General features: G+C 29.2%; 9 protein-coding genes and 1 long non-coding RNA gene across 13 annotated transcripts; 5 read left to right on the top strand and 5 right to left on the bottom strand.

Annotated features, from left to right (window-relative positions):
- Positions 1-5: 5 nt before the first annotated feature.
- Positions 6-3,199, top strand: IKKbeta (inhibitor of nuclear factor kappa B kinase subunit beta). The gene is made up of 3 exons (XM_075822370.1): positions 6-873; positions 948-1,638; positions 1,716-3,199. The coding sequence occupies exons 1-3, from the start codon at positions 677-679 to the stop codon at positions 3,102-3,104; spliced, it is 2,277 nt and encodes a 758-aa protein (XP_075678485.1). The 5' UTR covers positions 6-676; the 3' UTR covers positions 3,105-3,199.
- LOC113792690 (steryl-sulfatase-like) lies at positions 3,105-6,359 on the bottom strand. 2 transcript variants are annotated; one of them, XM_075822378.1, is made up of 5 exons: positions 6,277-6,359; positions 6,025-6,208; positions 4,835-5,138; positions 4,157-4,768; positions 3,105-4,068 (listed from the first exon to the last, which is right to left on the bottom strand). In XM_075822378.1, the coding sequence occupies exons 2-5, from the start codon at positions 6,079-6,081 to the stop codon at positions 3,239-3,241; spliced, it is 1,803 nt and encodes a 600-aa protein (XP_075678493.1). In that variant the 5' UTR covers positions 6,082-6,208; positions 6,277-6,359; the 3' UTR covers positions 3,105-3,238. The 2 variants fall into 2 exon arrangements, with proteins under 2 accessions (XP_075678493.1, XP_027198407.2); XM_027342606.2 differs by lacking the exon at positions 6,277-6,359 and having other exon boundaries at positions 6,025-6,246.
- mRpL45 (mitochondrial ribosomal protein L45) lies at positions 6,315-7,699 on the bottom strand. The gene is made up of 2 exons (XM_027342614.2): positions 7,209-7,699; positions 6,315-7,141 (listed from the first exon to the last, which is right to left on the bottom strand). The coding sequence occupies exons 1-2, from the start codon at positions 7,563-7,565 to the stop codon at positions 6,446-6,448; spliced, it is 1,053 nt and encodes a 350-aa protein (XP_027198415.2). The 5' UTR covers positions 7,566-7,699; the 3' UTR covers positions 6,315-6,445.
- LOC113792701 (splicing regulator SDE2) lies at positions 7,700-9,685 on the top strand. The gene is made up of 2 exons (XM_027342616.2): positions 7,700-7,964; positions 8,040-9,685. Exons 1-2 carry the CDS (start codon positions 7,845-7,847, stop codon positions 8,733-8,735), a joined length of 816 nt encoding a protein of 271 aa, XP_027198417.2. The 5' UTR covers positions 7,700-7,844; the 3' UTR covers positions 8,736-9,685.
- Positions 9,686-12,792: 3,107 nt separating this feature from the next.
- Positions 12,793-14,553, top strand: LOC113792693 (neuroglobin-like). The gene is made up of 3 exons (XM_027342609.2): positions 12,793-13,097; positions 13,263-13,494; positions 14,286-14,553. Exons 1-3 carry the CDS (start codon positions 12,889-12,891, stop codon positions 14,424-14,426), a joined length of 582 nt encoding a protein of 193 aa, XP_027198410.1. The 5' UTR covers positions 12,793-12,888; the 3' UTR covers positions 14,427-14,553.
- A 403-nt stretch (positions 14,554-14,956) lies between these two features.
- Positions 14,957-15,932, bottom strand: mRpS7 (mitochondrial ribosomal protein S7). Its single transcript, XM_027342587.2, has one exon. The coding sequence runs from the start codon at positions 15,812-15,814 to the stop codon at positions 15,131-15,133; it is 684 nt and encodes a 227-aa protein (XP_027198388.2). The 5' UTR covers positions 15,815-15,932; the 3' UTR covers positions 14,957-15,130.
- Positions 15,933-15,966: 34 nt separating this feature from the next.
- Positions 15,967-16,574, top strand: Srp14 (signal recognition particle 14). The gene is made up of 2 exons (XM_027342588.2): positions 15,967-16,141; positions 16,209-16,574. The coding sequence occupies exons 1-2, from the start codon at positions 16,118-16,120 to the stop codon at positions 16,572-16,574; spliced, it is 390 nt and encodes a 129-aa protein (XP_027198389.2). The 5' UTR covers positions 15,967-16,117.
- Positions 16,494-18,878, bottom strand: LOC113792672 (Golgi resident protein GCP60). Its single transcript, XM_027342585.2, has 5 exons — positions 18,493-18,878; positions 18,283-18,424; positions 17,959-18,213; positions 17,163-17,872; positions 16,494-17,091 (listed from the first exon to the last, which is right to left on the bottom strand). The coding sequence occupies exons 1-5, from the start codon at positions 18,749-18,751 to the stop codon at positions 16,820-16,822; spliced, it is 1,638 nt and encodes a 545-aa protein (XP_027198386.2). The 5' UTR covers positions 18,752-18,878; the 3' UTR covers positions 16,494-16,819.
- Positions 18,879-19,003: 125 nt separating this feature from the next.
- On the bottom strand, positions 19,004-21,928 carry Tmep (Transmembrane endosomal protein). The gene is made up of 6 exons (XM_027342583.2): positions 21,587-21,928; positions 21,144-21,466; positions 20,885-21,047; positions 20,346-20,819; positions 20,157-20,278; positions 19,004-20,087 (listed from the first exon to the last, which is right to left on the bottom strand). The coding sequence occupies exons 2-6, from the start codon at positions 21,366-21,368 to the stop codon at positions 19,548-19,550; spliced, it is 1,524 nt and encodes a 507-aa protein (XP_027198384.2). The 5' UTR covers positions 21,369-21,466; positions 21,587-21,928; the 3' UTR covers positions 19,004-19,547.
- A 938-nt stretch (positions 21,929-22,866) lies between these two features.
- Positions 22,867-24,768, top strand: LOC113799629 (uncharacterized). Of its 3 annotated transcripts, XR_012846731.1 has the most exons (8): positions 22,867-23,132; positions 23,242-23,364; positions 23,438-23,508; positions 23,565-23,676; positions 23,736-23,857; positions 23,914-24,078; positions 24,158-24,382; positions 24,452-24,768. It is a non-coding gene; the product is annotated as an uncharacterized LOC113799629 (long non-coding RNA). The 3 variants fall into 3 exon arrangements; XR_012846732.1 differs by having other exon boundaries at positions 22,867-23,364; positions 23,917-24,078; XR_012846730.1 differs by having other exon boundaries at positions 22,868-23,364.
- Positions 24,769-25,722: the final 954 nt, after the last annotated feature.

Here is a 25,722-nt window from a genome sequence, read left to right as displayed (position 1 = left end):
ATGATGATGATGATAATAATCAAACAATAATACTCAGGTAAAATTGCCGTCGTCGTCGTTGTCGTTGTTTGTTTTGTTTTTCGTTTTAAAACAAATTGAATTGAACATTGCATCCATTGCATCACATTGTTTTCTTTTTTTCTTCCATATTTTATTCACCTTTTTCCTTCCAAATCAATAATAACCATTGTTATCATCATCGGTAGTTGTTGTTGTTCAAGGGTTTTGCCCATCACCTGCACACGCACATTGCCATCCAACATTGTCATAATCATCATTATGATCAAATTTTTATGATATTTATTTTTTGATTCGTTTTTTAAATGACTACGACGACGACAATGTAATTTCTCTAATTTTCAGCATTGTTAATTGTTGTTGTTAACACCTTACAAAAGTACAATTATTTTCTTCTTTTCGATTGTTTGTTTGTTTTTCTACTCACATTAACACTATGCTCATCATCTTTAATCAGTCATTTGATTTTTTGATTTTTGATTCAACAGGTGTTGCTCTTGATTTTTGATCGATTTGATTGATTTGTGATTGATTTGATCGATTGTTTTGTGATTGATTAGCTATTGATCGATTGATTGATTTGTGATTGATTGATTGAGTCAAGTTCACCACCGCAATATTGATATTTACGTAAAAAAAAATAAATATTTCTTCGGAAATGATGAATCCATTTCAACATCAACAACAACAACAATTTTTAAATGATTTAGATTCGATTGAAAATTGGAAACGTGTCCAAACACTTGGTTCGGGTACATTTGCAACAATAACATTATGGGTTAATAAAGAAACGGATGAAAAATTGGCATTGAAACAAAGCTATATGGATGTTCAACGTTTTAGTAAAAAAGAAATGTAAGTTTGCTTGTTTTGATGATGATTTTCATTGATTTTCTTCATTCATTTTCCATTGAAATTTTAACCCGCAGAACCTATTACAATGAAAGATGGCAACAAGAAATAAAATTAATGAAAAAATTAAATTGTGAAAATGTTGTAAAAGCATTAGAATTACCAAAAGAATTTGAACAATTATCAATCAATAATGGTATACCAATATTAGCAATGCAATATTGTAGTGGTGGTGATTTACGTAAAGTTTTGAATGAATCGGGAAATTGTTGTGGTTTAAGTGAAAAAGAAGTTCGAGAGATTTTGAAACAAATTGGTTCGGCAATCAATTGTCTGCATAATTTGAATATTGTACATCGTGATTTGAAGCCGGAAAATATCGTTTTACAACCATTACCCAATGATAGGATTTTATATAAATTAACAGATTTAGGTTTTGCAAAACAGCTGTCGGAAACAACATCAGCAAATTCATTTGTCGGAACGTTTGCCTATTCGGCTCCAGAACTTTTCCTCACCACTCCATATACATCATCAGTTGATAATTGGAGTTTTGGTGTTATTGCATTCGAAATCGTAACCGGTCGTCGACCATTTCTACCTAATCATCCTGTAATAGAAGTATTGGATGCAATACGAAGAAAAAAACCGGATGATATTTGTACTGAAATTGATGATATGGGTGGAAATTTTTATTATTCAAAAGAAATCCCCCCAATTAATCATATTGGTAATACTTTTAAATCGGATTTAGAACAATGGCTGAAGGTGAGTGTTAATGAAACTTTTATTCAACCCTTCGTTGATCATTTGGGATTTTTTTCCCCTCCCCGGTTAAAATATAGATGGTCCTACAATTTGATCCGGAAAAACGTGGCGGTCGAATGGCTTATAAAGAAATTGAAAAGATAACAAATAAAAAAATCATTGAAATATTTTCAATTTGTTCATATGAAACATTTACATTGGAAATCAATGAAAAAACTCAACTTCGAGAATTGAAAGAGAAAATATTTTCCTATTCAGATATAATACCCGAAAATCAATATTTATTCTATCAAAATGGTGATAAACTTTCCGAACAGATTGGCGAACAAATCATACAAACATGGTATCAACCACGTTCATGGTTTGAACGTTATAATCCAATCGTTATAAATTTATTTGATTATTCAAAACCAGTTAGTTATCAAGAATTTTATAAATTTCTTTGCCTACCGAATCGTGTTGAAAAAATGCTAATGAATGTTGATGGTATCGATGATGGTAATGGTGATGATTATGATGATTTAAAATTAACATGGCGTAATTCAGTGTTTGTAGCACGGCAAACGGTGAAAAAATATCGTTTCATACATAATACATTAAAAAGTTGCCTACTAAATTCATTACAAAAATTTAATCAATTACAAAATGAAAATTCCCACCTATTCAATCAACTAAATCAGTTATTTTCATTAATAAATTTTTCGGAAAAATTATTATGGAAAAATTATCAACAAAATCCGGAAGATGGTGGCGCCATTGATGATTATGATGATCAAGACATTCGCCCAATACTGATAAAACTTCTGAATCTTCACGAATGGCGCCATCAGATTACTGAACATTTCGATCAAAATGAAAGAATTATACCCAAATTCAATAAAGAATTATTTTTATTTCAAGATTTTTTTCAATCACCCGAAATCGACCCGGAATTATGGTCCAAATATGATGATATACAAAAAGCATATGATATGTTAAGAAAAATGAAAAAAATTGATTATAAAGAATCAGCATTTTCCAATAATAATTTAATGGTAAAATTATTATGTGATATATTCCGATTGGTTGAAAAACTAATGAAACAAATGTTTTCGGTTCTGTCGATTCTAATCGAATTTCTACGGAATATCCGCAATCAACGAGAAAATTGTCAACGAATTCGAATGGAATTCCGTCAGAAAGAAGAATTCGAAAATGATTTGGAAGAATTTCTGTTTAATCACGTGATTCAACGTCGTCAGAATCGTCGACGTTATCATGAAAATTCAACTAGTTCAACAGAATCGACCGAAATGATCATCGACGACGACGACAGAGTCACAACCGAATCCCACCAGAATCCTGAACAACCTGAAAAGAATTTCATCTGGGAAGAATTTTTCGAAAAATTTCAAAAAGAAAATCTCGAATGGAAATCCAAATCATTTGATTTTGGTTCATTAGAATTTAAAGATTTTTTATTTTAATTTTTACTCTGGTTATTTTATTTATTATTATAAATTTATGAAAGACCGTAACATTTAAAAAAAAATTTGTAATTAAAAAAGTTTTATAAAAAGTTTGTTTCGGTAGAAAAACGTAATGATGACTGACTGACTGGCTAACAATGACAAAATTTCCAACTACAACATGGTTGTAACCATGGTTTCCATATGGAATTTCCAAATGAAAATTGTGATTCAATATTTGTGTTCAATGATAATCGATGTTGTTGTACAGCTTTTGTAACTTTTCGTAAAATTTTTGAACGTATTTTTGAATCAACAATAGGGTTGATTTCAGTTGGATCTTGGGCAATATTATAAATCAGAGGTGGATCATGTTTAACCACCAGTTTACCGTGACACATACAAACAAACAGGCATTTATCTTCTTGTGGTTTATATTTTGGTTGATAGAAATAAACTTTCCAAACATGATCATTATCTTCGATATAACGTACACCATGTAAATAAATACCACAATAATGAAATAGAAAATTATGTGGACTTGTATGGTTTTCACCGGTTAATAGCGGGAAAATATTACGGCCATCCAAAATACGATCCGTGGGTAATGTAAGATTTAATATAGCAGATATGGTTGGAAATAAATCCATTTGTGATGTTGCTTGGGAAATTTTTGTCAAATTTTTTGGTAAAACATTTGGCCATCGTAAAAATGTTGGTACACGAATACCACCTTCCATTGCACCATGTCCTTTACCACCACGATAAATTCCATTTGAACCACCTTCCGGATTACCATTAAGATCAACTTCTTCCAGATGTGCACCATTATCACTAGTAAAATATGTAAATGTTTTGTTAACAATTTCAAGTTCTTCCAATAAATCGAGCATTCGACCAACACCATCATCTAATTCAAGAACACAATCACCATATTTACCATAACGACTTTTTCCTTCAAATTTTTCCGATGGTACAAGTGCTAATCAAATCAAAAAAAATGAAGAAAAAAACTTTGGAAAATTATCAAAGAAATTCAAGAATCGAAGAATCGAATGAAAGAACTTTACCTGTATGAACTTTAATAAAATTAAGAATAACAAAAAAAGATTGATTCTGCGCAATTGTATTTCGAATAAATTGTTCAGTTTCATCGGTTAATCTTTTGGTTATACCTTTCAAATGAATTGGTTGTTCAATTAATTGATCATTACGATAAAGAACACCGTTTAAAATGGAAATATTTTTCTGAAATATAACCGTAAATGCGGGTAATATTATTGATATTAAAATAATCAATATTGATGATTTTAACCATGATTTTTGAAATCGAATGATTATCATTAAACCAAGAGTGCTTCCTAACAGACCGATCATTGTTAACAGTAAATAAAAATGTGGATAATATGATATAACAACACTTTGACCATCATCACCAAAATCTTTCAGGTTTGTCAACGGGATACCGAAAAAATAATCAAAACCATGTTGGTTTGGATGATGACAATTATCATCTAATCGGGAACAATCTTTACCCAGATGCCATTTCCCGATCAATGCTGTACGATATTCATTACCGATTTGTTGTTTTAATAATTTGGCTATGGTCAGTTCTTCGGGTGGTAAACCACCTGATGATGCAACAAAAAGAAAAACACGATTCTTTCCGGCTGCCGTCATTCCTAAGCAATTGAATTTTTAAAGGTGAATTTTTTTGAAGATAATCAACAACAACAACAACAATTTACCATTACGAATTGGATAACGTCCGGTAAGAAATGCCGAACGACTTGGTGTACAAACTGATGCTGCTGTTAAATGTTGATTTAATATCATTCCTTCCTGGCCGATTCTATCGATATTTGGTGTCGGTAGAGAATGATTACCAAGCAGACTAACATCACCATAACCCATATCATCGGCAATCATTATTAGGAAATTTGGTCGGGTATTTACCACATCAACATGGACATCGTCAACATTTTGGTTACATCGAACATTATCATCAACAACAAAAACAATGGCAAACATTATCGACCAAATGATCATCACCTGTATGATTTTAATTTCAAATTAATTTTTAATTTTATACAATTTTTGTTAAGGTAAAAAACAAATGAATTTTTTTTGGACTAATTCTTATCTAATGATGATGATTCGATTGATGATGATTTCGTGGCAAAATGACGATCAAGAATATCTTGAACAATATTTTCCGAACGTTGTTGTTGACGATGTTGAATTTTATCATCAAATTCCGATCCGATTGCCCATAATGTTTCGAGGTCATAATAATCACGTGTTTTTTCCATAAACAAATGAACAATTAGATTGTTCATGTCGATTAAACGCCAATCATCACTTTTATCAATCAGATCTAGATATGGATCTTGTGGATTTTTTTTCATCTTGTAAAGTTTGTTTAATGTTTCAACGAAAGTCTATGGAATTGAGGAAAACATTTTTCAGCAAAAAATCAAACGAACAAAAAAAAAAAACTTACTTTCAAATGTCTTTTCGACATGGCCGTACAGATAATCATATAATCACAATATTTTAACACTTTGGGCACCTTGATTACGACGATATCCTGAAGATTTTCTTCGCGTAATAATTCAATCATTTCATTCAAATCGAACACACCATCACGACCTCTGCTCAATTCGAATGTTTTCTGTTTTCTAATCTTTCGAATGGATTTTTGTTTCTGATTAAACCAATCATCCAAATCATCGAATATTATTTGTGAATCTTCATCACGAAATTTTTCAAAACGTTGTTCCAATAATAATTTTGAATTTGGTGAAGTTTTCGTCGTCGTTGAAGAAGAAGAATCTCCACCATTATCATCATTGTTCGATCGATCAACAACAAACAACCGTTGATTTTTCAAACAAATATTTCTTCTAGATTCGAATGGTAATGGAAATTTACTTGCCTGAATTTGTTGAAAAATCATACGTAAAAAACATTTTTGATGATAATTTCGAATCATTATTATGTCGTAGTAATTTTCAATGATGATTGATGGATGGATGAAGACCAAACGATGACACTGCAAAAGAAACAAAAGAAAGACCAACAGCAGCAATCAATCAATCAATCGATTAAGTAAATAATCCCTAAAAAAATAAGGATTTTGAAAACAACAAAAATCAAAATGGATTAAGCAATAAAAGAAAGTATTTACGATAATAATAATAATCATGCATGCGATAAATGATAATATCATTCATGAATGTCCCCACATCCATCAAACAAGATTTTTTTAATGAAAAGATTTTTGATTTTAAAGTTTTAATTTTTATCTAATAAAAAAAATTTACAAAATCGAAAAAACGGATTTAGAAAAAAGAATTCTAAGCCGCGGTGATGGGGGTAGAATCGATTTTATCGATTTTTTGTTGTTTTTCTTGATCTTTTTCTTCTTCTTTATTTTCATCACTAATAATACCTTCACGTTCGAAACGTAATTCTTCTGCACTTGGTGGTTCGGGTAATGGATCACGAATAAATGTTTTTCGTATTGGATCTTTTGGTGGCATCCAATCTGGTAGGATTTTTGCATGTAAACGCCATCGTCCATTAAAATCGGAAATATTTTTTTCAAAAACTAAATATTCTAAAACATCTTTAACAATTACATCACTACCATACATTAGATGACCAAAACGATCATAAATTGCCAGAATTTGACGGCTATTCATTCGAACCGTAATCTGTGAAAACATATTGGTTTTTTCAATCAAAGATTGTGTTCGAATCTGTATTACATCCGGGATATCATTCAATTTTATGAATGACCATCGTATTGTTTTTAAATCACGTTGAAATGTCATTAGCGGATAGGCAAATTCGGTTACATAATCCAGAAGTTTTTCCTTGTTATCAGGATTATTCCAATTAACCAACAATTCATGTGCTTTAATATAAATATCCTTGGCTTCATCAACAAATGTTGGTAGATCGAAATTATCTTCATAGGATTTTATCTTACGTAATGCCATAAATGATGCTGTTTTTTGTTTTATGTGTTGTGCTTTTTGTCCAACTCCCTGCCATCAAAATAGAAATGAACAGATATTTTAACCTTGAAATTACTTTGATGATTGAACCGCTTACCGTTTTCGAAAGAATCGAATATTTACCATCACCTTCAGGCGGAACGTATGGATCGAGAACGCCTTGCGTCGTCGTTACGACTATAGGTTTTTCTTTATATTGTTTTGGCGGTGCTATACCTTTTTCTTTCAATTTGGATACATATTCTTCGGGCGTCAGTTTTGTATCCGACCGGATTTGTTCAAAATCCGGTAGATCAAATTTTAATACTTTTTTTGATCTTGCTTTACGCCATTCACCTTCCAAACCAACATTCCATGGTTTTATATCACGTGCCAGTTTTATTGATGTCAAGTGAATTGATCGTGAAATAACTGGATAGAATTTATTGATGATGGAATTTTTCAACAAAAACATCTTTTTGTTTTTTAATTAAATTAATTCTTTAAAGAAAAAACATCCGAATCAATCACGTGATCGATCGATGGTAAACACGTTTTGTACTGTCTTATTTGAACGGAACATAATTCGATTGCTCAATCAATTAAATCGAACGTCGAACCAACGTAAACTCAAAACACTCGAATCGCGTTGTTGGTTAATCCGTTTTGTTTTTCGAGATTATTTTTTGAATTCTTGATTTAAAAATTCTTTAAAATTAAATTTAAAAATTAATTAATCCAGCTAATCATCACAATGAATATTATCTATAAATCACCATTTGATCGTCAACATAAAGTATTGGAAATATTGAATAAACAAGATTCGTCGATTGTTCGATTGGATGAATTGAAACGTCGAATTCTGATAAAAGAGGTATGTTTTTTTGTTTGGGGAAAATACAAATTTCGAAATTCAATTTGTTTTACCATTGTTATTATCCTTTTTCAGAATCTTTCATCATTATCGATCGATTTTGATGTGTTGCGTAATGGGAAAAAAATTGTCGATAATTTAAATCTTAATGATGGTGAAACGGATATTTTTATTCATTTATTTATACCGATACCTGGTGGTAAAGGTGGTTTTGGATCGATGCTTCGTGCAATTGGTGCACAGATTGAAAAAACAACAAATCGTGAAGCATGTCGTGATCTAAGCGGTCGCCGATTACGTGATGTTAATGAAGAAAAACGTATAAAAGAATGGATAAAAAAACAGGCTGATCGTAAAAAAGAAGAAGAAAAACGAAAACGTGAAAAATTAAAACAAATTGCCGAAGGAAATTTATTACCCAGTTCTGCAAAATATGATGATCCAGAATTTGAAAAATTTCGTACCGAAATTCCGGATATTATTGATGAATCAATTGAACAAGGTCTACAAAAACAGCAGCAACAAAGTTCATCGGGTAAAAGAAAGTTGGAAACAGAAAATTCTCCGAAGGATAATTCAACGTCCTCCGCTTCATCATCAACATCGGATGATCAATGTGATAAAAACGAACAACAATCAAACGATAATAAATCGCTACCACCGGTAAAAAAATTGGCCAAAAAACATGATCTTTGGTTGGGTATAGATGTCTCTGATGATGATTCGGATGATGATCAAGATGATGGCGAAATGATTGTCAAAAAAATCTAAAACTTTTCTTCTTTTTATAAACATTGACATTTAATACTAATGATTACTCGACAAAAGAAGAAAAGAATTTATTTTCTCAACGAAAAATGTCAACAAAACCAAAAACAATGTCGACAATTTTTTTTGTACGTACCAAAAATAGCAACTAAATCTTTTTTGTTTGATTTGGTCAATTTTTTTTTGTTCATTACTCGAATTTCATTCTGAAGAAACAAAAACACTCATCATAGATATTATTTCTCAAACAACATACACTTGATCTATATTATTATTATTATATAAAAAAAAATAATCAGAACAAAAACAAAAAGAAGAGATTTGTTGACAAAATTCAAATCATCACCATCAATATTATGCTAATAATTTTTTCACCGGAATCATCATTATTATTTTGTTTTTTTGACATTTAAATTAATTAGGAATTTATTCATTGTAAATAAAAAGAATATTCTTTCTCTCTATCTCTCTCTCGCTATATAAATCTCGCTTAATGACGATGATGATGAATTCCATGTCAAATTCATTTGTAGAAATTGGGAAAAAAAGAAGAAAAATTCTTACAGAATTCGAATTCGAATGTTTTTACTGTGTTCGAATTCTTTACGTTCGAATTCTATCAATGCGCACTCTCCAAAAGAATTCTTCATTAATGAGTATACTATATCTATATCTATCTATATAGGATGTATGTGGTAGATATAGAAAGATTACTGAATCGAACGGAACACACAAAAACGAACAAACGAACGAAAACCAAAAAAAAAAAAACAACAAACGACTTCTTCAAGTTTTTTCATTTCTTCCAAAAATTTGGAATAATATCGGTATTGTATATCCCCAACCAACCAAACAATCTTCAAGATATATATCCATGTCCGATGAGTCAAGACGACGATCATCATCATCATCATCGTCAAAACATCCATCCTATTCAAATACACACACATCATGTATATATCTTATATTTTTTCCTTTTTGAATTTATTCTAATTTATCATTTTGCTTGTTGTTGTTGTTATTTGATGTTAATGTTTTGGAATGTTTTTTGTCAATGTGAAATTTCTTGCTTGCTTTGCTTTTCTCCTCCAAAATACTATGTGTTCTGTCTGTGTATGTATGTGTGTGTGGGTTATAGAGGAGAATTGGAATTGGAAAAATACATTTTTTTCTTCTTCTTCTTCTTTTGAAAATGTAAAAATGTGAAAAAAAAGAAACCTCTTCTTGAAGAATTATCGAATAATAATATCATTTGGATGATAATAATGTTGTTGTTGTTGTTGTCGATGATGTATTGAATGTTGTTTTCATCTTTCTTTCATCGTTTTTCTGCTGTTTTTGTTGATGATTCGTAGATTATCAATGCTTTGGGGCATATTTTTCTTTTTTGAAATGGTGTGTTTATAAAGTGTGTGTGTGATGTTGCCTTGAAAAGATCAAGATGAATTTATTTTCTCTCTCCGTTTCATTTCATTTCGTTTCTCTTCGTTCTTTCGATATTCTACAACAACAACAGCAACATTGAATATTTGAACATCGACAAACTTTATTGGACAATCATCATCGATACCTGTGTTTTGTTCGGTGGATTTGTTAAAAGTATTTTGTTAGAAAAAAGTGGCAGAAGAAATCGATAAAAACAAAATAATAATCATTTTTTTTTGGATATCTGCAACTGTTCTGTTCTGTTCTGTGTTGTTTTTTCATGATGAAAAAAAGAGAAAAAAAGATGTTCGAAGATACAAGATACCTGTAGTAGTATCTGAACATGAATGAATTTTGAATGGAAAAATTATGCTAAGAAAAAGACGACGACGACGATGTGGATGATGATGATGATGATAGATTTTGTTGTTGTTGTTGTTGTTGTACGTCAAGAATCCAAATTGAAAGATAACCATTTTTGTTTTTGGTGAAGAAAAAAAAATCAACCATCAATAATCATCATCATCATACAGGTATGAAAGAAACGGTGGTAAGAGAGAGGCACGATTCCAGTCATCAGATCAGATACTCGTCGATGCTCAGTGAATTTTTTTTTTCTTTGGTGAACTGAAAAGATTGTCACTTGTTTTTCAAAGATGTTTTTCATGGGTTAATCCATTTTTTTCGGTCAAGAAAAAAATAACACTTGACAGCCAAACCTAAAATTGACCCGATCAAAATTGACCAGCAACATTTTTTAAATCATCGGTCAATTCAATTCACATTTGTCAAATTTGCACTGGGAAAAAATAAGATGTTATTTGGCTTCCAGTGAGAGAAAATCAATCAAACAAGAGAGATTCGACCAAAAAAAGATCATCAAAAGTGTGTGTGTTGATGATGAACATTTCGTTTCGTTTCGTTTTGGATTACAAATTATATGATGCTGTGTGTGTATGTGTGTTTTTCAAATGATGATGATGATGATAATATCCATATCATCTGATGATGCTTCTTCTTCTTCTTTCCTTACATATATTTCTTCGATAAACGTAAAGATTCATTCATTTTCTTCAAATTCAGTTCAATTAATTTCCATTTGAAAAAGACTTTAAACATTTTTTGTTACTGCCACAGTACACAATATTTTTTTTTTTCGTTTTTTGAAATGACACCGTCATCTTTAATGAATTTTGTTTCGTTTCGTTTTTCATCGATCATCATCATTTATTTTTAGCGATCAATTTTTTGTTTTTGTTTCGTTAAAACGTAACTTGTTTTAACTGATTGATTGAAAATAAAGAAATATGAATTTTTCTGCTGTTGTTTTTGTTGTCGATCATTGATTATTGATTTGAACGACGACGTACCAAACAAAACAAAAAACCTTTTAAAATATTTTTACTAATTTAAAATTCGAACGGAAAAACCTTTTTTTAACCCGTTTTATTCAGCATTGCCATCATCATCACTATCGAATATCGATTGTTTTCGATATTGTAATATTGTGATTCGTTCATCATAGATAATATTTATTTATCATCAATAATAATTATCTAATATTATCATCATCATCATCATTACGGTTGAATTGTAATTGTGACATTTTTTTCATCATCATCATCATCATAAATCTTCGTTTGTTTTGCTGTTGTTTTGGGTTCCCTCCCAAAAGATTTTTCCCGAATAGATTTCCTTTCGTTTTGTTTCATTGTTACGAATCACACATACGCCCATTATCAGGCAAGAAAAATCAACAACCAAGAAAACCAGAATATTCTTCTTTTCTCCTTAAGAAAAAACCGGAACAAAAACCCAAACCAGAACCAGAACAAAAAAAATTAATCATCATATAACAACAGAGAAACAAAACAACAAACCATCATCATCAAATGAGACAAAACAAAACAAAACATTAATTCAATAATCGTGTGTTCAATGAATGAATGAATGATTTGTTCATTTTCATTTTCTTCTTCTTATTCTTCTTTTCTTCAGTGTTTCATTGTTTCTAGATCATCATCATTATCGATTCAATGATTCATTTTTCTTTATGATTCTTTCTTTCGTCTATTTTTGTTGATTATCATTTGTTGACGTTATTGTTGTTGTTGTTGTTGACTTTTAAATGAATCATCAATTTTATTCATTTTGTCTTTTTTTTAACCATCAACAAACGAAAAACCAAATATCATTTTTTTTTTTTTGTTCCACTTTGGGAATCGTGATTGATTGATTGATCGATTGATCGATTGACCTCTCGACCAAAAAAGAAAAAAAAGAACGCCAGAAAACCCAAAACGACAGAAAATAACCGAAAATCAAATAAAACGAAGAGAATTTCAATCAACAATAGTGGAGAAAAAATCAAATACAAAAAACGGACAGAGTGACCATCATCATCATTAATGAAATAAAAAAATCATCATCAATGATTAGTGAAACAAACAAACAAAAACAAAAACAAACTGACAAAACAAAACAAACATTGTGCCTATGAATTTTCCGAGAAGAATTCCCTTAGAATTCTTGTTTTTTGTTTAAATTCTGTCCAGCGATTCAATTCAATTCTAGCAAAAACAAAACGAAAAATTCATTTCATAATCAAAATTTGAATAGAAAAAAATTCGTCGACCAAACAAACAAATTCCTGTTTGCATATTTATTCCGGGGAGAAAGCTAATTGAATTTTCAAACCAAAAAATTACAAAATTACAAACGAAAAAAAAAAATGGGCTGTCCATTAAGTAAAAGTGGTGATGATTCAAATTCATCAAGAAGACAAAAATCATTAGATCCATTCGAAACGGAAGAAAATATTGGTAATAAAACATTTGATCCAAGATTACCATTAACTGTCAAACAAAAATTTAATCTTTCCAAATCATGGAAAGGAATTTCAAGAGAAATGGAAATGACAGGCGTTTTAATGTTTGTCAAGTGAGTAGACTGAATTAACCCCCCCCAAAATTAATTTAACCAAGAATTTTTGTTTTTTAATTCTGCTAATTGAATTCTTTTCTGTCTCTCTATTTGCCCTCTTTTTCCCTCCGGTCTTTATTCTTTTTTGTTTGTTTGTTTTTTTTTTTTTTTTGGTGTAAAAAGATTATTCGAAGAAACACCCGATATTTTAAATTTGTTTACAAAATTTCAAGAATTAAAAACAAAAGATAGCCAATTAAAAAGTATGGAATTAGCTGAACATGCAACAAAAGTAATGGCCAATTTAGATGAAATGATCAATGGGCTGGATGATATGGATTATTTTTTTCATCATTTACATAATTTAGGAAAATTTCATCGAAAAATTCCTGGTTTTCAAAAAGAAAATTTTTTGGTAAGTGTATATAATATTCATTTCATTTTGATAATAATCTCCTTTTCAATTCTTTTCAAATGAAGAATATTCTTCTTTTTTTTGAAAAGAATTTTCTCTATTCAAAAAGAAGAATATTCTTATGTTATGGTTAATACTTTTAGTGTAGATCGATTCAACCACACACACACAATAGATTTTGTTTATTAAGTTTCGATTTTTCATTTCACAACATTGATCAATATGGATGATAACGTCAGTCATTTCAATCATCAAATATGTTTGATCAAATGAAAATTGAATAGAATAGAAATATGCGTGCATTGTTGTTGTTGACAATTTTTCATGGATCGATTATGGATCGATCGATTGATTCAAAGCAAAAATTTTTTTCATTTCATTTCCCAGCAGAACAAGCAAAGTGCGAAAAGAAAACATTCAATAATTTGAATTCCTATATAAAAAACCGAATCTATAGGATAGTTTGTTGGCAACCAAAAAAAAATTACCGATTGAATGTGACCGACTGGTAATTTAGATGAATCGATTTTTCTCTTTGATTTAATTTGTACTTTACAAGAGAAAAAAGCAAATCAATCAATCAATTAAATCGATAAATCTTCGATAATCGATAATTTAATTCAATTTTTTTTTCTTTCTTTCCTAATTGATAAAAATCCCGTAAAAAAAACTAACTAATTTGTTCAATTAATTTCTCTTTCTTTTTCTCCGTTTTTCTCCTGAAAAATCCGATTTTACTTTGGTTTAAAAAAACGAAAAACATTTTCCAATCATCAACCATCAACCATCAGAAACTAGAGAAACCATTTATCGAAGCCGTAAAAGAAGTATTACAAGAACGTTATACAGATAATATGGCCAACATTTATAATATAATCATTAAATTAATATTACAAACAGTGGCTGAAGGTTTTGAAAAAGATTTTGATTGAAAATTGAATTTTTTTTTTGTTTTCAATTTTCGAACCAGAAGAAAAAAAAACATGAAAAAACTTTTTACCGGGATTCCAATGAACCAAAAAAATTGTGAAACTTTTTTTTTTTTTTTTGTTGCCAAAATCCAGATTTTATACTTTTCACTCTTTCTCATGTCGCTACACATCATTGGAAAATGGAAGCCGCCAAAACTATTAAAACGAAAAAAAACAAAAATAAAAAAATAAATTCAATCAAGCCAAACGACAAAAAAATCCATCCACAAATCAACCAAAAACAAACAAACAAAAAACGAATCAAAGAATATAAAGTGAACAAACAAAACAAAATTCATTCCATATGGTTTTTTTTAAAACACAAGCAAGAAAAAAAAATATTGTCGATTTTTTTAAAATGTAAATATTTTCAACAAAAACTGAAAAATTCTTCTTTAATTAATTATCATCTTTAACCAACTACAACACTCTCTATAACGGATTATTATTATTATTATTGATTTAATAATGATTATTGATGACGATGATGATGATAATGAATGTTGGATAATAATAATTTTTTTTTTGACAAATAATAATAAAAAATTATGTTTGTATAGAGTTTATACACCTACGCAGAAATGTTTTTTATATGTTTTATATGTTTTTGTTGTTAATGATAATCGATGGATGTTTAAAGTTTGTTTGTTTGATCCAACAATCGATCAACCCCAACGATAATGTGCATATGCTTTATTATTTTCACATTGTCTATGTATATCTTGTTTTTTCTTTACAACTTTACCTTGATTATAATAACAATCGATCAATTCACGAGCCATTATTTCCGGAAAAAATTGTTTCCGTGGTCGTGGTCGTTCAACAACTGTTTCGAATAACCAACGCATTGCCAGTTCTTCCGATTCTTTTTCACTAATAGGAAATGGTACCTGATAAGTAGCACCACCACGTTTAACCGGTCTTGTTATCATTAATGGCATACAATTACGAATTGCTTGATGAAATATTACTAATGGATCGCAAACGACTTCTTCTTGTTCTTCACCACCATTACTATTTCCGGAATTATTCAATTTTTTTGTCAATTGAATACGTTTAATAATCATAAATGTTTCACGTAATAATTCACGCATCATTATACGTTGTCCTTTACGTTGTCCACGATTAACAAATTTGGATATGGTTTCATCATAAAACGATGAACATGGATAACATGGCCGTATTGCCGGTATATTTTGTTCACTAATAATATCTTGATAATCATCTAAATTCATTTGTGCAGCTGGTATTAAAGGTCTATTGATTCTTAATTTAATAGCCGTTGATAAAGTTGTTGTTTTTAAATTTCGGGCTACATTAGCCCAACGAATAACATTTACAAAAACCATAATGATGATTTTCACATTAGAAATTCATTTTCAAATCCGATAAGAATTCGTTTCAAGAATATTCGATTCAGCTGTGTTTGTTTCAGCAAAGCATGTTTTTCCATTCGATTTGACTTTTCGAACGCCATCTAACGGAAAAATTTCGTTAAATTTAAATATTCATCATCAACACATGAGCCACGCAACATCCGTGTGTATATCAACAAATCAATTTTTCCTTTAAAAAAAATTTTTTCCAAATTTTATAATTTTATTTCAAAGATTTTGTCGTTGTCAAATTAAAAAGAAGATTACAAAAAAAAGATGCTTCTAACAAACAGTGAAACGGTAAGAAAAAAGTAAAATTTTTTCGAAATAATTTTTTTGATGAATTTTCCATTTTATTTCTATTTAGTTTCTTAGTGAAATGAGTAAACTATTCTATACAAATCAAATGAAAGGTGGTTCAATTTATATCACTATGAAACGAATTGATAATTCACCAAAACCAAAACCACGACCACGTACGGAAAAATTGAAAAAATCAAAATTACCGAAAAATTCGAACAAAGATGAACAACCAAAACAACAACAACAAACAAAAGAATATAAATGCCTAATTCGTGTACATGATCGTACAAGAAAAATTAGTATCATTGTTTCGGCAAAAGATGTAAATAAATTTCAACAAGCATATTCAAATCTTTTAAAAGGAAATCTTTATGGTTTGAAAAAGAAAGATAAAAAGAAAGCGATGAAAAAATCGAAAGCAACACAATGATTTTTTTTTGTATCAATACATCGATTCTTTTCTTTGTTTTGTTTGTTTTTGGCGTGCAACAATTTTATAATAATAATAATAATTTTCCAACTTCATTTTTCATTTACAAATGTTCATTGCATTTTTCCCGCTTTTCCATTTGAATTACAAATAATAAATACTTTGCTGTCGGTAAAAAAAATTGATTGTTTGTATAATTACAGATAACATGTGTAAATGGTTTTTCAGTGATTCTTCTTTGACGTTTAAGGTTCTTTTGTATAATAAACACGATAATATAATGTTTTTGAACGCCATAATGAATATGAATTATCAAATTTTAAAAGATAAACACCTTTACCCGGATAAATATGACTACCGGCAAATACTTCTTCATGTGAATCACGACGATATATTGGAATGATTGCACTTATCGGTGGATGATTACCATCACCATCAACATGACGACAAGATGATGGTCGTGAATTTACAATACGATTAGTTCCTTTTTCAACATCATGTCCAGTGGTTGATGGTTCTAAACCATATGGTATTAGAAATAATGAAAAAAATTGAAGAAATTATTATTTCAAAAGTAAGAAAGTTTACCTTGTTCTTCTTCTTCATCATCTTCACTATCACTAAAATAAACAGAAACTTGACTATCAGGCGAAGAATTCCATTCGAAAAATAAACCAAAACCAATATCATAATGATCGGTTGCAAATTCCCAAAATATACAGCTACCATCATCATGTGTTGGTACACGTATGGTTGCAATTTCACCATGACCAACTTTAATAATACCATGACCACCTTCTGATTGTACTGAATCTTTAAAAGCAACTAAATCTTTTCGAGTCCACATTGATGCATTGTTTATTTGTCTGGATAAACTATCATCATCATCTGATTCTTCCTCATCATCTTCACCATCACCTTCATCTTGATCTTCATTTGGCATCGATGTTGATGATAAATTAATTTCATCAATAATATTATTATGATCACCATTCAATGATAATTTGGCCAAATTCGATGATTCCTGATGATGATGATTATTTTCTGTTGAATCACCATTATCAACAACATTTAGTACAGGATTATTATTTGTATTTAATATGGATGATGATGATAATTGTCCATTCTGTTGTTGTTGTTGTTCCATCATCATTTGTTCAATATATTGTTGATAATGTTGTTCTTGTAATTGTTTAATAAGTTGTTGTTGTAATTCTTCACTATCAGGATATTGTTGTTGTGCATATATAGTAAATTGATTGATTGTTTGACGATTAAGCAATTCTTTAATCACAAGTCTTTATGATGATGAGAACAGAACAGAAAAATTTCAAATTGAATTATGAAACATTCCGAAAACAACAACAACAACAATGCTACCTACTTTTGTTTTTCATTTTGTTTACGGTTTTCTTCTTCTTTCAAACGAGCCTCTTCCTCAACACGAAATTTTTCCTGTTGTTCCAACTGTTTCCTATTCAATTCTTCTAATTCTAATTGTTTTCTTTGTTTTTCTTCAATATCACAACGAACAGCAATTAAATATGAACGAAAAAATGGACATAAATTATCCAATAATTGTATGAATTGTTGACGAGCTTCATCCGATGACATTGTCGCGAGGGAAATCCATGCATTTCTATTTGGTTTTTTTTACAAAAAATCAGAAAAAAAATTGAACAAAAATTGATTATCCGATTAAACAAACCTTCGATCATGACCAACAAAATCTAAAGCTCCTAATGGTATTGCTTTTCCTTCATTAAATTTTCCATATTTTTCCTGTAATGTTAATGCAACCAACATATTTCGTTGATCATATGATGGATGAAAAGCTTTACCTTCATTTTCTATTCGATTTCAAGTAAAAAAAAAGAAACAAAAGTAAAAAATACGGAAATTATCATTCGATTTTTACCTTTGAAAAAATTTAATGCAATTTTAAATAAATCTTTTTCATCATAAGGCCATTCATCGGTTATATTTTTATTATTATTATTGTCAACTTTTTGTTGTTGTTGTTCGGATTTTATTGATGATGATTCGATCGAACGATTATTATTATCAACAACAACATTATTACCATTAATCATCATCATCTTCTTCTTTGAATTATTGTTTGTTGCTTGATTATCATCAATATTGTTGTTGTTGTTGATTATATTCGAATTAACCATATTGAACAATAAAAATTATTATTATATAATATGAACAAATTCAATAAAACCAAATTGAATTAAGAATAATAATTTATTCTTTTAATCAAAGTCTTTAATAGAAAAGAAAATAATAATGATGACGAATGATGATGTTGATAAATGTCTAAAAATAAACATCATCATCATCATCATTAATATATCACTTTATCTGATTGATACTGGCGCCTGATGGTGGAATTATAAGGAATTTCATTATTCTAAACCGACATGCGCATTTCAAATGAAATTTTTATTCGAAAAGAAAAAATCAACAAAATTTCTTTCGATCGGGTGGTTTTTTTCTCGTTGAAGATTTGGAATTAAATTAAATTTTTTGTTTTTCTTTTTCTTAAACAAACAAAATTGACAAAACAGAGAAAAACAGATTTGAATGAATGAATGAATGGATAATGAGAGAAAAAAAACAATTTTAAGATGTGATATATTTGAGTGAAATCAGTGTGATTTTTTTTGTTTTTGTTTTCGTGTTTGAATTGAACTTTTGATGTATTTTCTACAATTAAAAAGAAAAGAACCGAAGAAATTAAATGAAATTTGAAAAGAAAATTTACAGAATAAATTAACTGAAAAATGAAAAGAAAATAATATTTACAGAAAAATTGATTAGTTTTGTTGTTGTTTTTTTTTGGTGAAATAAAGAAAAACAGAAAAAAAAACAAAGAAATTGTTGTTGTTGTTGTATGCAAATCATCATCACTTTCATGTCTTCCATATCTTGAATTAACAATAACAAATCAAATTCAAACAACAAATTTCATTGAAATTCATCATCCGAACTTAATAATGTTGTTTTTTCCGAATAATTTGGTCCAAGTGTTGTAATTGGTTTACCATTTCCATTATCATTACCAGTTTTCGATTGTAAATTTGAATTACCACCACCACTACCACCAGTTGTAACCGTTGATGATGATGAAACCATTGGATTAGCAGCCGATAATGTTACCATACCACCCGAATTATTATTTCCTATCGAACTACCAATAGCAGACATACCACTATTATAATTATTATTTGTATTTGAATCATTTATGATTGGTGATTTTATGGTTGATTCACCACCCGAACCACCATTATTGGTTTTTGGTGATGACGATGATCCATATTGATGATGATGATGATTTGTATCTGGTTTTGATGAATATTGTGTATATTGTTGATAATTTGGATGAAAATTATGAATAGCATCATTCATTATATCTCGAGGATTCATTGTTTCTTTCAAACTACTTGAAATACTTTGCATTGTAACCGAACGACCATGTGTATCGGTTGAATAATTTCCTTTGTAGATCTATGTTTGAAAAATGATAAATTTTCGATTGAAAATCAGTAAATAAATTTTGATTTACAAAAAACTTACGCCATGTGGAAAAGCATAACGTAATGCTAATGATGCAAAAAACATTTCAATACAAATTAAAAAATTTTGATAACCAGCCGATACGGTACCAGCACTTGCTTTTTGTCCTTCCCATGTAAAAACTTTTAACCAAAATAAGTCATTTTTTTTAAAAAAAAGAGTTAAAAAGATTCAAACAAAAAAACATACCAGGTGAAATAATATCAGCTTGTTCAAAAATTGCCAAAATAACACCTTGCCAAAATGATAAAAATATTACAGATTTTACTGTAAGAAATTTCCAAACAGGATCAAATGGACTAAGCAAATCTCTTGTTGCATGATAAAATAATAATAATCCATAAAGTGCTAATGAAACTGATATATTATATATCATTGTTATATAAAGATAACCAGAATCAGCACGCCAATCACCATCATGATATTTTCCAAATGATTGCAGAATCAAAACAGCAAATGACATTATTGGTTTAACAGCACAAAATTGTAACGTTGCTTGTTTACAAAAACGTAAAAATCCAATCGAATAGGTTTTCCCAGTTAAACAACATGTACCATAATACCAACTAGAACGTATTGGTTTTCCACGTATTTCCGACATAATATTACCTTCACCACCAAGATATTCATAACATAAGCTTAAAAAATTGTAGATTACAAATGCTATAATGTCCGAAAAAATCATCATTACAATTTAAAAAAAAATAACCAAAACAAACAAACATTACCTTCATACCAATCACGAACACTATCGAAATAAACATAATAATTATCTCGAAAAAATAACAAACTAAACCATGAATCCAGGCCATAAATTGGTACAATAAATAATATTCTAACAATCCAACGTTGTTCCGATGGCATTGTATAATATTTTAAATGTTGATAAATCTTTTGGGACCGAAAAGGAAGGAAAGGGTTAGAAAAAAGAAAGGAACGATAATTTTCGAACGTTCGAATTGAAATCGAATGTTTTTTTTTCGTTACCTGATGACATGTTATACATAATGCTGTCCATGCAAAAATACCGGCAATAATTTTTGCTGATGATGATTGTAAAAAAATACCCGGATGTTCAACAAATTGTGTAATGTTTTTGGCTGCAGCTGATATTCCACCATTACTACCACCACCGGTCAATGATGGTAACAATGATGATGACATTGTTGATATTGTCGGTGGTAATTGTGTTGATGAAAATAATTCAGCCATTCTTTTGGTTTTCAGTTCAAATTATCATTGAATTTCTATCAAAAAAAAACTACTAAATAAACTTGTGATGGGGGTGGTTATTTTCTTCTTTTTCTTTACTACGATGATTGCAAATGCGATGTGATTTTGTGGTAATCAACAGCAAAAAAAAATGACAACAAAATTAACATAATTTTAATCACCATAACTACAATCAAAAAAAAAAATCTTTGACTTACAGATTTGCTGTCCACAAATAAAAGAAAAAATTCTGACTAGAATTTAATTTTCTTTAAAGAAGAAGTCGAAGAATTGTGCAATTTTTTAGTTTGTTTGTGAAACAAAATTCTGTACCGAATAAGAATTGAAGAATTTTCGAAGAAAGTTCCATATGTTATATTCGTTGTCGTCGTTTAACGGTATTTTATCATCATCATCATTAGCATCGTCGTCATTATTTTCAAACCAAAGTTTGACAAACAAAATAAAAAGCAACTCAAATCATAAATGATATCAATGGATGATGATGATGATGAGAAGAAATTTTTGTTCACTTTAATTTGGTTGTCCAACAAAACACAAAAAATACCACCATAGAGATATATAGCTCTGCCACTATATTGATCTTTGTTATTTTGCTTATAAGCATAAAGATTCGATCTACGCATTCCCACTATGTGAAACACACAGAAAAATGGCAGTAGTGCTTTTTTCATTTGGTAGTGCACACTAATGAAAAAAACACTGCCAGCTGGTAGTTTACACTGCTTGTTCGTAGCTTTTTTTTAACTGGTAGCACACTACTATCAAAAAATCATAGCAATTGGTAGTAAACTATACGAATTGGTAGTGTCGTACCATTTGAATATATTGAAATACCATGTCATTTGGCAGTATAGTCTACTAATTGATATTACACTATCATCAAAATGCCATAACAATTGGCAGTATAGTATACGAACTGATAGTGTATTACAAACACTATCAATTCGAATAGCATTCTCGTACACTACTGATTATAATTTAAGAATTAGATTGTTTTTTGTATTTGATAAAAAAAAATTAAGAATTATCAATTGAATTTTAATAATAATAATTATCATTTGTATATAAGGATTAAGACACATTATAGCTTTCAAGATTTAAAAAATATTAATTATAAAAATTGTCATTATGCATCTTTTTGATTATTCTGATGAATATCCTGATGAAGATCGAAAATGAAAAGATAATACAATTAAAATTGACAGCATAATTCAGTAACTGAAAATGGTAATCGTAGTTTTTTTTATCCATTCCCTTTCATTGATTGTTGGGATTGAATCATTGATATCTAACGATTCATTAATTTGATTTTTTTACTCTGTCTTGGAATTCAAAATATTTTTCATTATGTTGTCTATCGATTCAAGAGGATTGATCAATTCATAAAGTTGAAAAGATCAGGAATTTTAATATAAAAATAATCAAATTTTTCATTTTTACCAATGATAAATCAATGGAAATTATAATGCTTTCTTTTTCAAAAAATTCTTAAGGCCAACAAATGATCGATTGCGCATAGGCAAATGGCTAGTTAATTTCAATATAAAATTTTCCCCCAACAAGTGGTATCCCCCTATTTTCTATACTTTTCCTTCATTCGATCAATACAGTCTATCACATCAGTAAACCACTGCTTGAATTTTTTTTGGCATGGTTTTTATCAGTCCAATTTCGAACGTTCGAATTTCATCATCGTCCATGCCTTTTCATCATGACTTGCAAATTACAATTTTAATCGATGTAAAACATTTTTTAAATTTAATCATTGATTTTTGTTTGGTCCAAAATCTTGAGACAAACTATTTTTTTAGTTTAAGATTATCTTTGTCCATGCTTTTATCTTTTTCAGATCAAAAATTGGCCACCAAATTGATGGAAAAATCTTTGAACGAGCGATGATGCAATCATCATTCATTTTATCATGGAAAATTGGCGATTGATTTAGCTTAAGATTGATTGACCCAAAACTAAGGTAAGAACTTTAATTTGACTTTATTGATGATAATCAATGTTTCTATTCCTCTTTGAATGCAATCGATATTAAGATTGATCGGTTTCAATCGTTACTGATATATACGCATTATGAAAACTTAGAATAATTACAACTAATTTTTCGGTAATTCTCCATCATTTGTTTAGACTTGGCTTAATTATTTTTTATGTATATTCTAGGATGTGATCATTTGCCCGTTGAACAAGACAAAATTCAAAAAGAAAATTGAGGTTTGATTTCGATATCAATACTTGCATTGGATTCCATCCATGAAACGGAACCAGAATGCTGGTGAGCTTTATTTTCATTTATTAAACACGATTTCTAATTCCCAATTCAAATCCAAACAGCGCTATTTATTTTGATGGTATTTTATGATGAATTGAAAATTTTGGTTTATGAAGATAAGCTAGAATTTATTGGTTTGGCTATCAGTTTGTAATTCAGTTTTTGCTGATTTTTCATATTTTTGGTAATTGGTATTCTCTATCATTCAATTAAACTTAGCTAAATTATTTTTTATTTCAGAAGTATCGATATTACAAATGGAATTACAAATGAATTTGGTTCTGTTGATCGACAAAGTTCAGAATAAATTTTCCCCAATTATCCTGAAAATGACAAGAGATTTTTTGTTTTATCGTGGGAAATTGTCGATTGATTTTGCTTTAGATTGATTGACCCTAAACTATGGTAAGAATTTTGATTTGACTTTGTTGATGATAATCAATGTTTCAATATCTATTCCTCTTTGAATGCAATCGATATTAAGATTGATCGGTCTCAATCTTTATTTCAAATTGTGATGGTCCAGTAAAAAGTTTAAGGAAACTGATATCTACGCCTTATGAAATCTTAGAATTATTACAACTAATTTTTTGGTAATTCATTTTTTTTACTTGGCTAAATTATTTTTTATTTCAGAAGAATGAGTATTCAAGGTAATTTGGTCGTTAGTTTGTTTTTTGATAAATTCAATCTGTAACGAAAAAATTAGGTATGTATCTTTTCTTAAACTTGGACTTTAATGAATGATGACAACTAATTCTTGGTTATTTTTTTACAGATAAAAGCTTATATTGAAATTAAATCATTGGTTTTATGGTTCATCCGACTGAAATCTAATTGGTGTTGGTCGATGATATAACTATGAATTCATATTTCCTCACCTTGGTCGCGAAAGTCCAATCACCTTTGACGCATACAAACGAATCGGATTGAAATAAATTCGTTAATTTAGCTTTTGAACCATCAATTTTGTAATTGAACTACCGACCAATCAAAATGAAATGATTATCAATATTTATTTAATCAATTGATTGTAATTAACCATTTTATTTTAATATATTAATGAAAATTCTATAAATAAATATGATAAAAGTATTCTATGGGGGTTAAATTTATTTAATGGGGGGATAAACGGGTTGAAAGGGGGGTTAAAAGGGCAAAAATCTGCGGCACCACAGTAGTGCACTACCTTTTGAATGCCATACTGATTGATAGTGCACTACTTTTCAAATGCTATACTGATTGATAGTGTAACATACCAGCTAGTAGTGGACTACCATTCAAATGCTACACTGATTGGTAGTGTGTATACCAAATAGTAGTGCACTACCAAAGCTCAGTTTCGGGCACCCAATCAAATGATAGTTTACACTACTAAATTTTTTTTCTGTGTGAATGAGTGAGTTGTTTTACACACACAGCTGCAGCTGCAAATGATGATGATGATGATGCTTATGGTGGTGGATCATCATCATCGAATCTTTTTTTCTTTCGGCGACTATATCCACCTCGATGGTTCTACCTAAATGACAAAAAAAAAATATATTTTTTGTTTTTGTTTTTTTTTTTTTTTGAGAGAGAAAAGAAAAGACGTTATTTTTGTTTTTTGTTCTCTGTGTTCTCAAATCTTGAAATATTTATCAAAAACTTTGTTGTTGTTTTTTTTTGATGTTGTTGATTTGATATATATCGTTTATTTTTTCTTATTAAATTAATCAATGGTATATACTTTTTTTTTCTTAAAGTTAATCTAATCTTTATAAATAATAATTTTTTTATTTTCCTTTTTTTCATATATTCAAATTATTCATCCTAAAGTTAAAGTGTGTGATAAAATTCATGCAAATTCATTATTCAAAAAAAGTTGAAAAACGAAACAAAAATAATTTATCCAACACCGATTATCTGTTGTTGTTTTGAATTGGACGCTCGCAACAAAACTATTGTTTGAAATTCAAAATCAGAAAGAAAAACGTTCGAAAATCAAAAAAAAAATGTATTGCCTACAATGGTTAATACCAGTCTTATTAATACCAAAACCAACAAATT

The sequence above is a fragment of the Dermatophagoides pteronyssinus genome, unplaced genomic scaffold, assembly GCF_027571235.1.
Source record: "Dermatophagoides pteronyssinus isolate colony J.1.1.1.1 unplaced genomic scaffold, Derpt_VIB-CSIC_2022.12 sq0016, whole genome shotgun sequence".
NCBI classification, from domain to species: Eukaryota; Metazoa; Arthropoda; class Arachnida; order Sarcoptiformes; family Pyroglyphidae; genus Dermatophagoides; species Dermatophagoides pteronyssinus.
This window is presented reverse-complemented; position numbering and strand designations above follow the sequence as displayed.

What these genes read in the sequence shown, in the direction of transcription:
- IKKbeta (XM_075822370.1), top strand. Translation starts at nt 677, where the DNA reads ATGATGAATCCATTTCAACATCAACAACAACAACAATTTTTAAATGAT. An exon ending in CGTTTTAGTAAAAAAGAAAT is followed by an intron (nt 874 to 947) that starts GTAAGTTTGCTT and finishes TTTAACCCGCAG; the next exon opens with AACCTATTACAATGAAAGAT. An exon ending in ATTTAGAACAATGGCTGAAG is followed by an intron (nt 1,639 to 1,715) that starts GTGAGTGTTAAT and finishes GTTAAAATATAG; the next exon opens with ATGGTCCTACAATTTGATCC.
- LOC113792690 (XM_075822378.1), bottom strand. Translation starts at nt 6,081, where the DNA reads ATGATTCGAAATTATCATCAAAAATGTTTTTTACGTATGATTTTTCAA. An exon ending in TGATTTTTCAACAAATTCAG is followed by an intron (nt 5,139 to 6,024) that starts GCAAGTAAATTT and finishes AAAATCATACAG; the next exon opens with GTGATGATCATTTGGTCGAT. An exon ending in ACGTTATCCAATTCGTAATG is followed by an intron (nt 4,769 to 4,834) that starts GTAAATTGTTGT and finishes TCAATTGCTTAG; the next exon opens with GAATGACGGCAGCCGGAAAG.
- mRpL45 (XM_027342614.2), bottom strand. Translation starts at nt 7,565, where the DNA reads ATGTTTTTGTTGAAAAATTCCATCATCAATAAATTCTATCCAGTTATT. An exon ending in ATTCGATTCTTTCGAAAACG is followed by an intron (nt 7,142 to 7,208) that starts GTAAGCGGTTCA and finishes TTTTGATGGCAG; the next exon opens with GGAGTTGGACAAAAAGCACA.
- LOC113792701 (XM_027342616.2), top strand. Translation starts at nt 7,845, where the DNA reads ATGAATATTATCTATAAATCACCATTTGATCGTCAACATAAAGTATTG. An exon ending in GTCGAATTCTGATAAAAGAG is followed by an intron (nt 7,965 to 8,039) that starts GTATGTTTTTTT and finishes ATCCTTTTTCAG; the next exon opens with AATCTTTCATCATTATCGAT.
- LOC113792693 (XM_027342609.2), top strand. Translation starts at nt 12,889, where the DNA reads ATGGGCTGTCCATTAAGTAAAAGTGGTGATGATTCAAATTCATCAAGA. An exon ending in GGCGTTTTAATGTTTGTCAA is followed by an intron (nt 13,098 to 13,262) that starts GTGAGTAGACTG and finishes TGGTGTAAAAAG; the next exon opens with ATTATTCGAAGAAACACCCG. An exon ending in TTCAAAAAGAAAATTTTTTG is followed by an intron (nt 13,495 to 14,285) that starts GTAAGTGTATAT and finishes ATCAACCATCAG; the next exon opens with AAACTAGAGAAACCATTTAT.
- mRpS7 (XM_027342587.2), bottom strand. Translation starts at nt 15,814, where the DNA reads ATGGTTTTTGTAAATGTTATTCGTTGGGCTAATGTAGCCCGAAATTTA.
- Srp14 (XM_027342588.2), top strand. Translation starts at nt 16,118, where the DNA reads ATGCTTCTAACAAACAGTGAAACG. An exon ending in TTCTAACAAACAGTGAAACG is followed by an intron (nt 16,142 to 16,208) that starts GTAAGAAAAAAG and finishes ATTTCTATTTAG; the next exon opens with TTTCTTAGTGAAATGAGTAA.
- LOC113792672 (XM_027342585.2), bottom strand. Translation starts at nt 18,751, where the DNA reads ATGGTTAATTCGAATATAATCAACAACAACAACAATATTGATGATAAT. An exon ending in TTTGTTGGTCATGATCGAAG is followed by an intron (nt 18,214 to 18,282) that starts GTTTGTTTAATC and finishes AAAACCAAATAG; the next exon opens with AAATGCATGGATTTCCCTCG. An exon ending in TGATGAAGAAGAAGAACAAG is followed by an intron (nt 17,092 to 17,162) that starts GTAAACTTTCTT and finishes CATATGGTTTAG; the next exon opens with AACCATCAACCACTGGACAT.
- Tmep (XM_027342583.2), bottom strand. Translation starts at nt 21,368, where the DNA reads ATGGCTGAATTATTTTCATCAACACAATTACCACCGACAATATCAACA. An exon ending in TGTTCGTGATTGGTATGAAG is followed by an intron (nt 20,820 to 20,884) that starts GTAATGTTTGTT and finishes CGGACATTATAG; the next exon opens with CATTTGTAATCTACAATTTT. An exon ending in GTTATGCTTTTCCACATGGC is followed by an intron (nt 20,088 to 20,156) that starts GTAAGTTTTTTG and finishes TTTCAAACATAG; the next exon opens with ATCTACAAAGGAAATTATTC.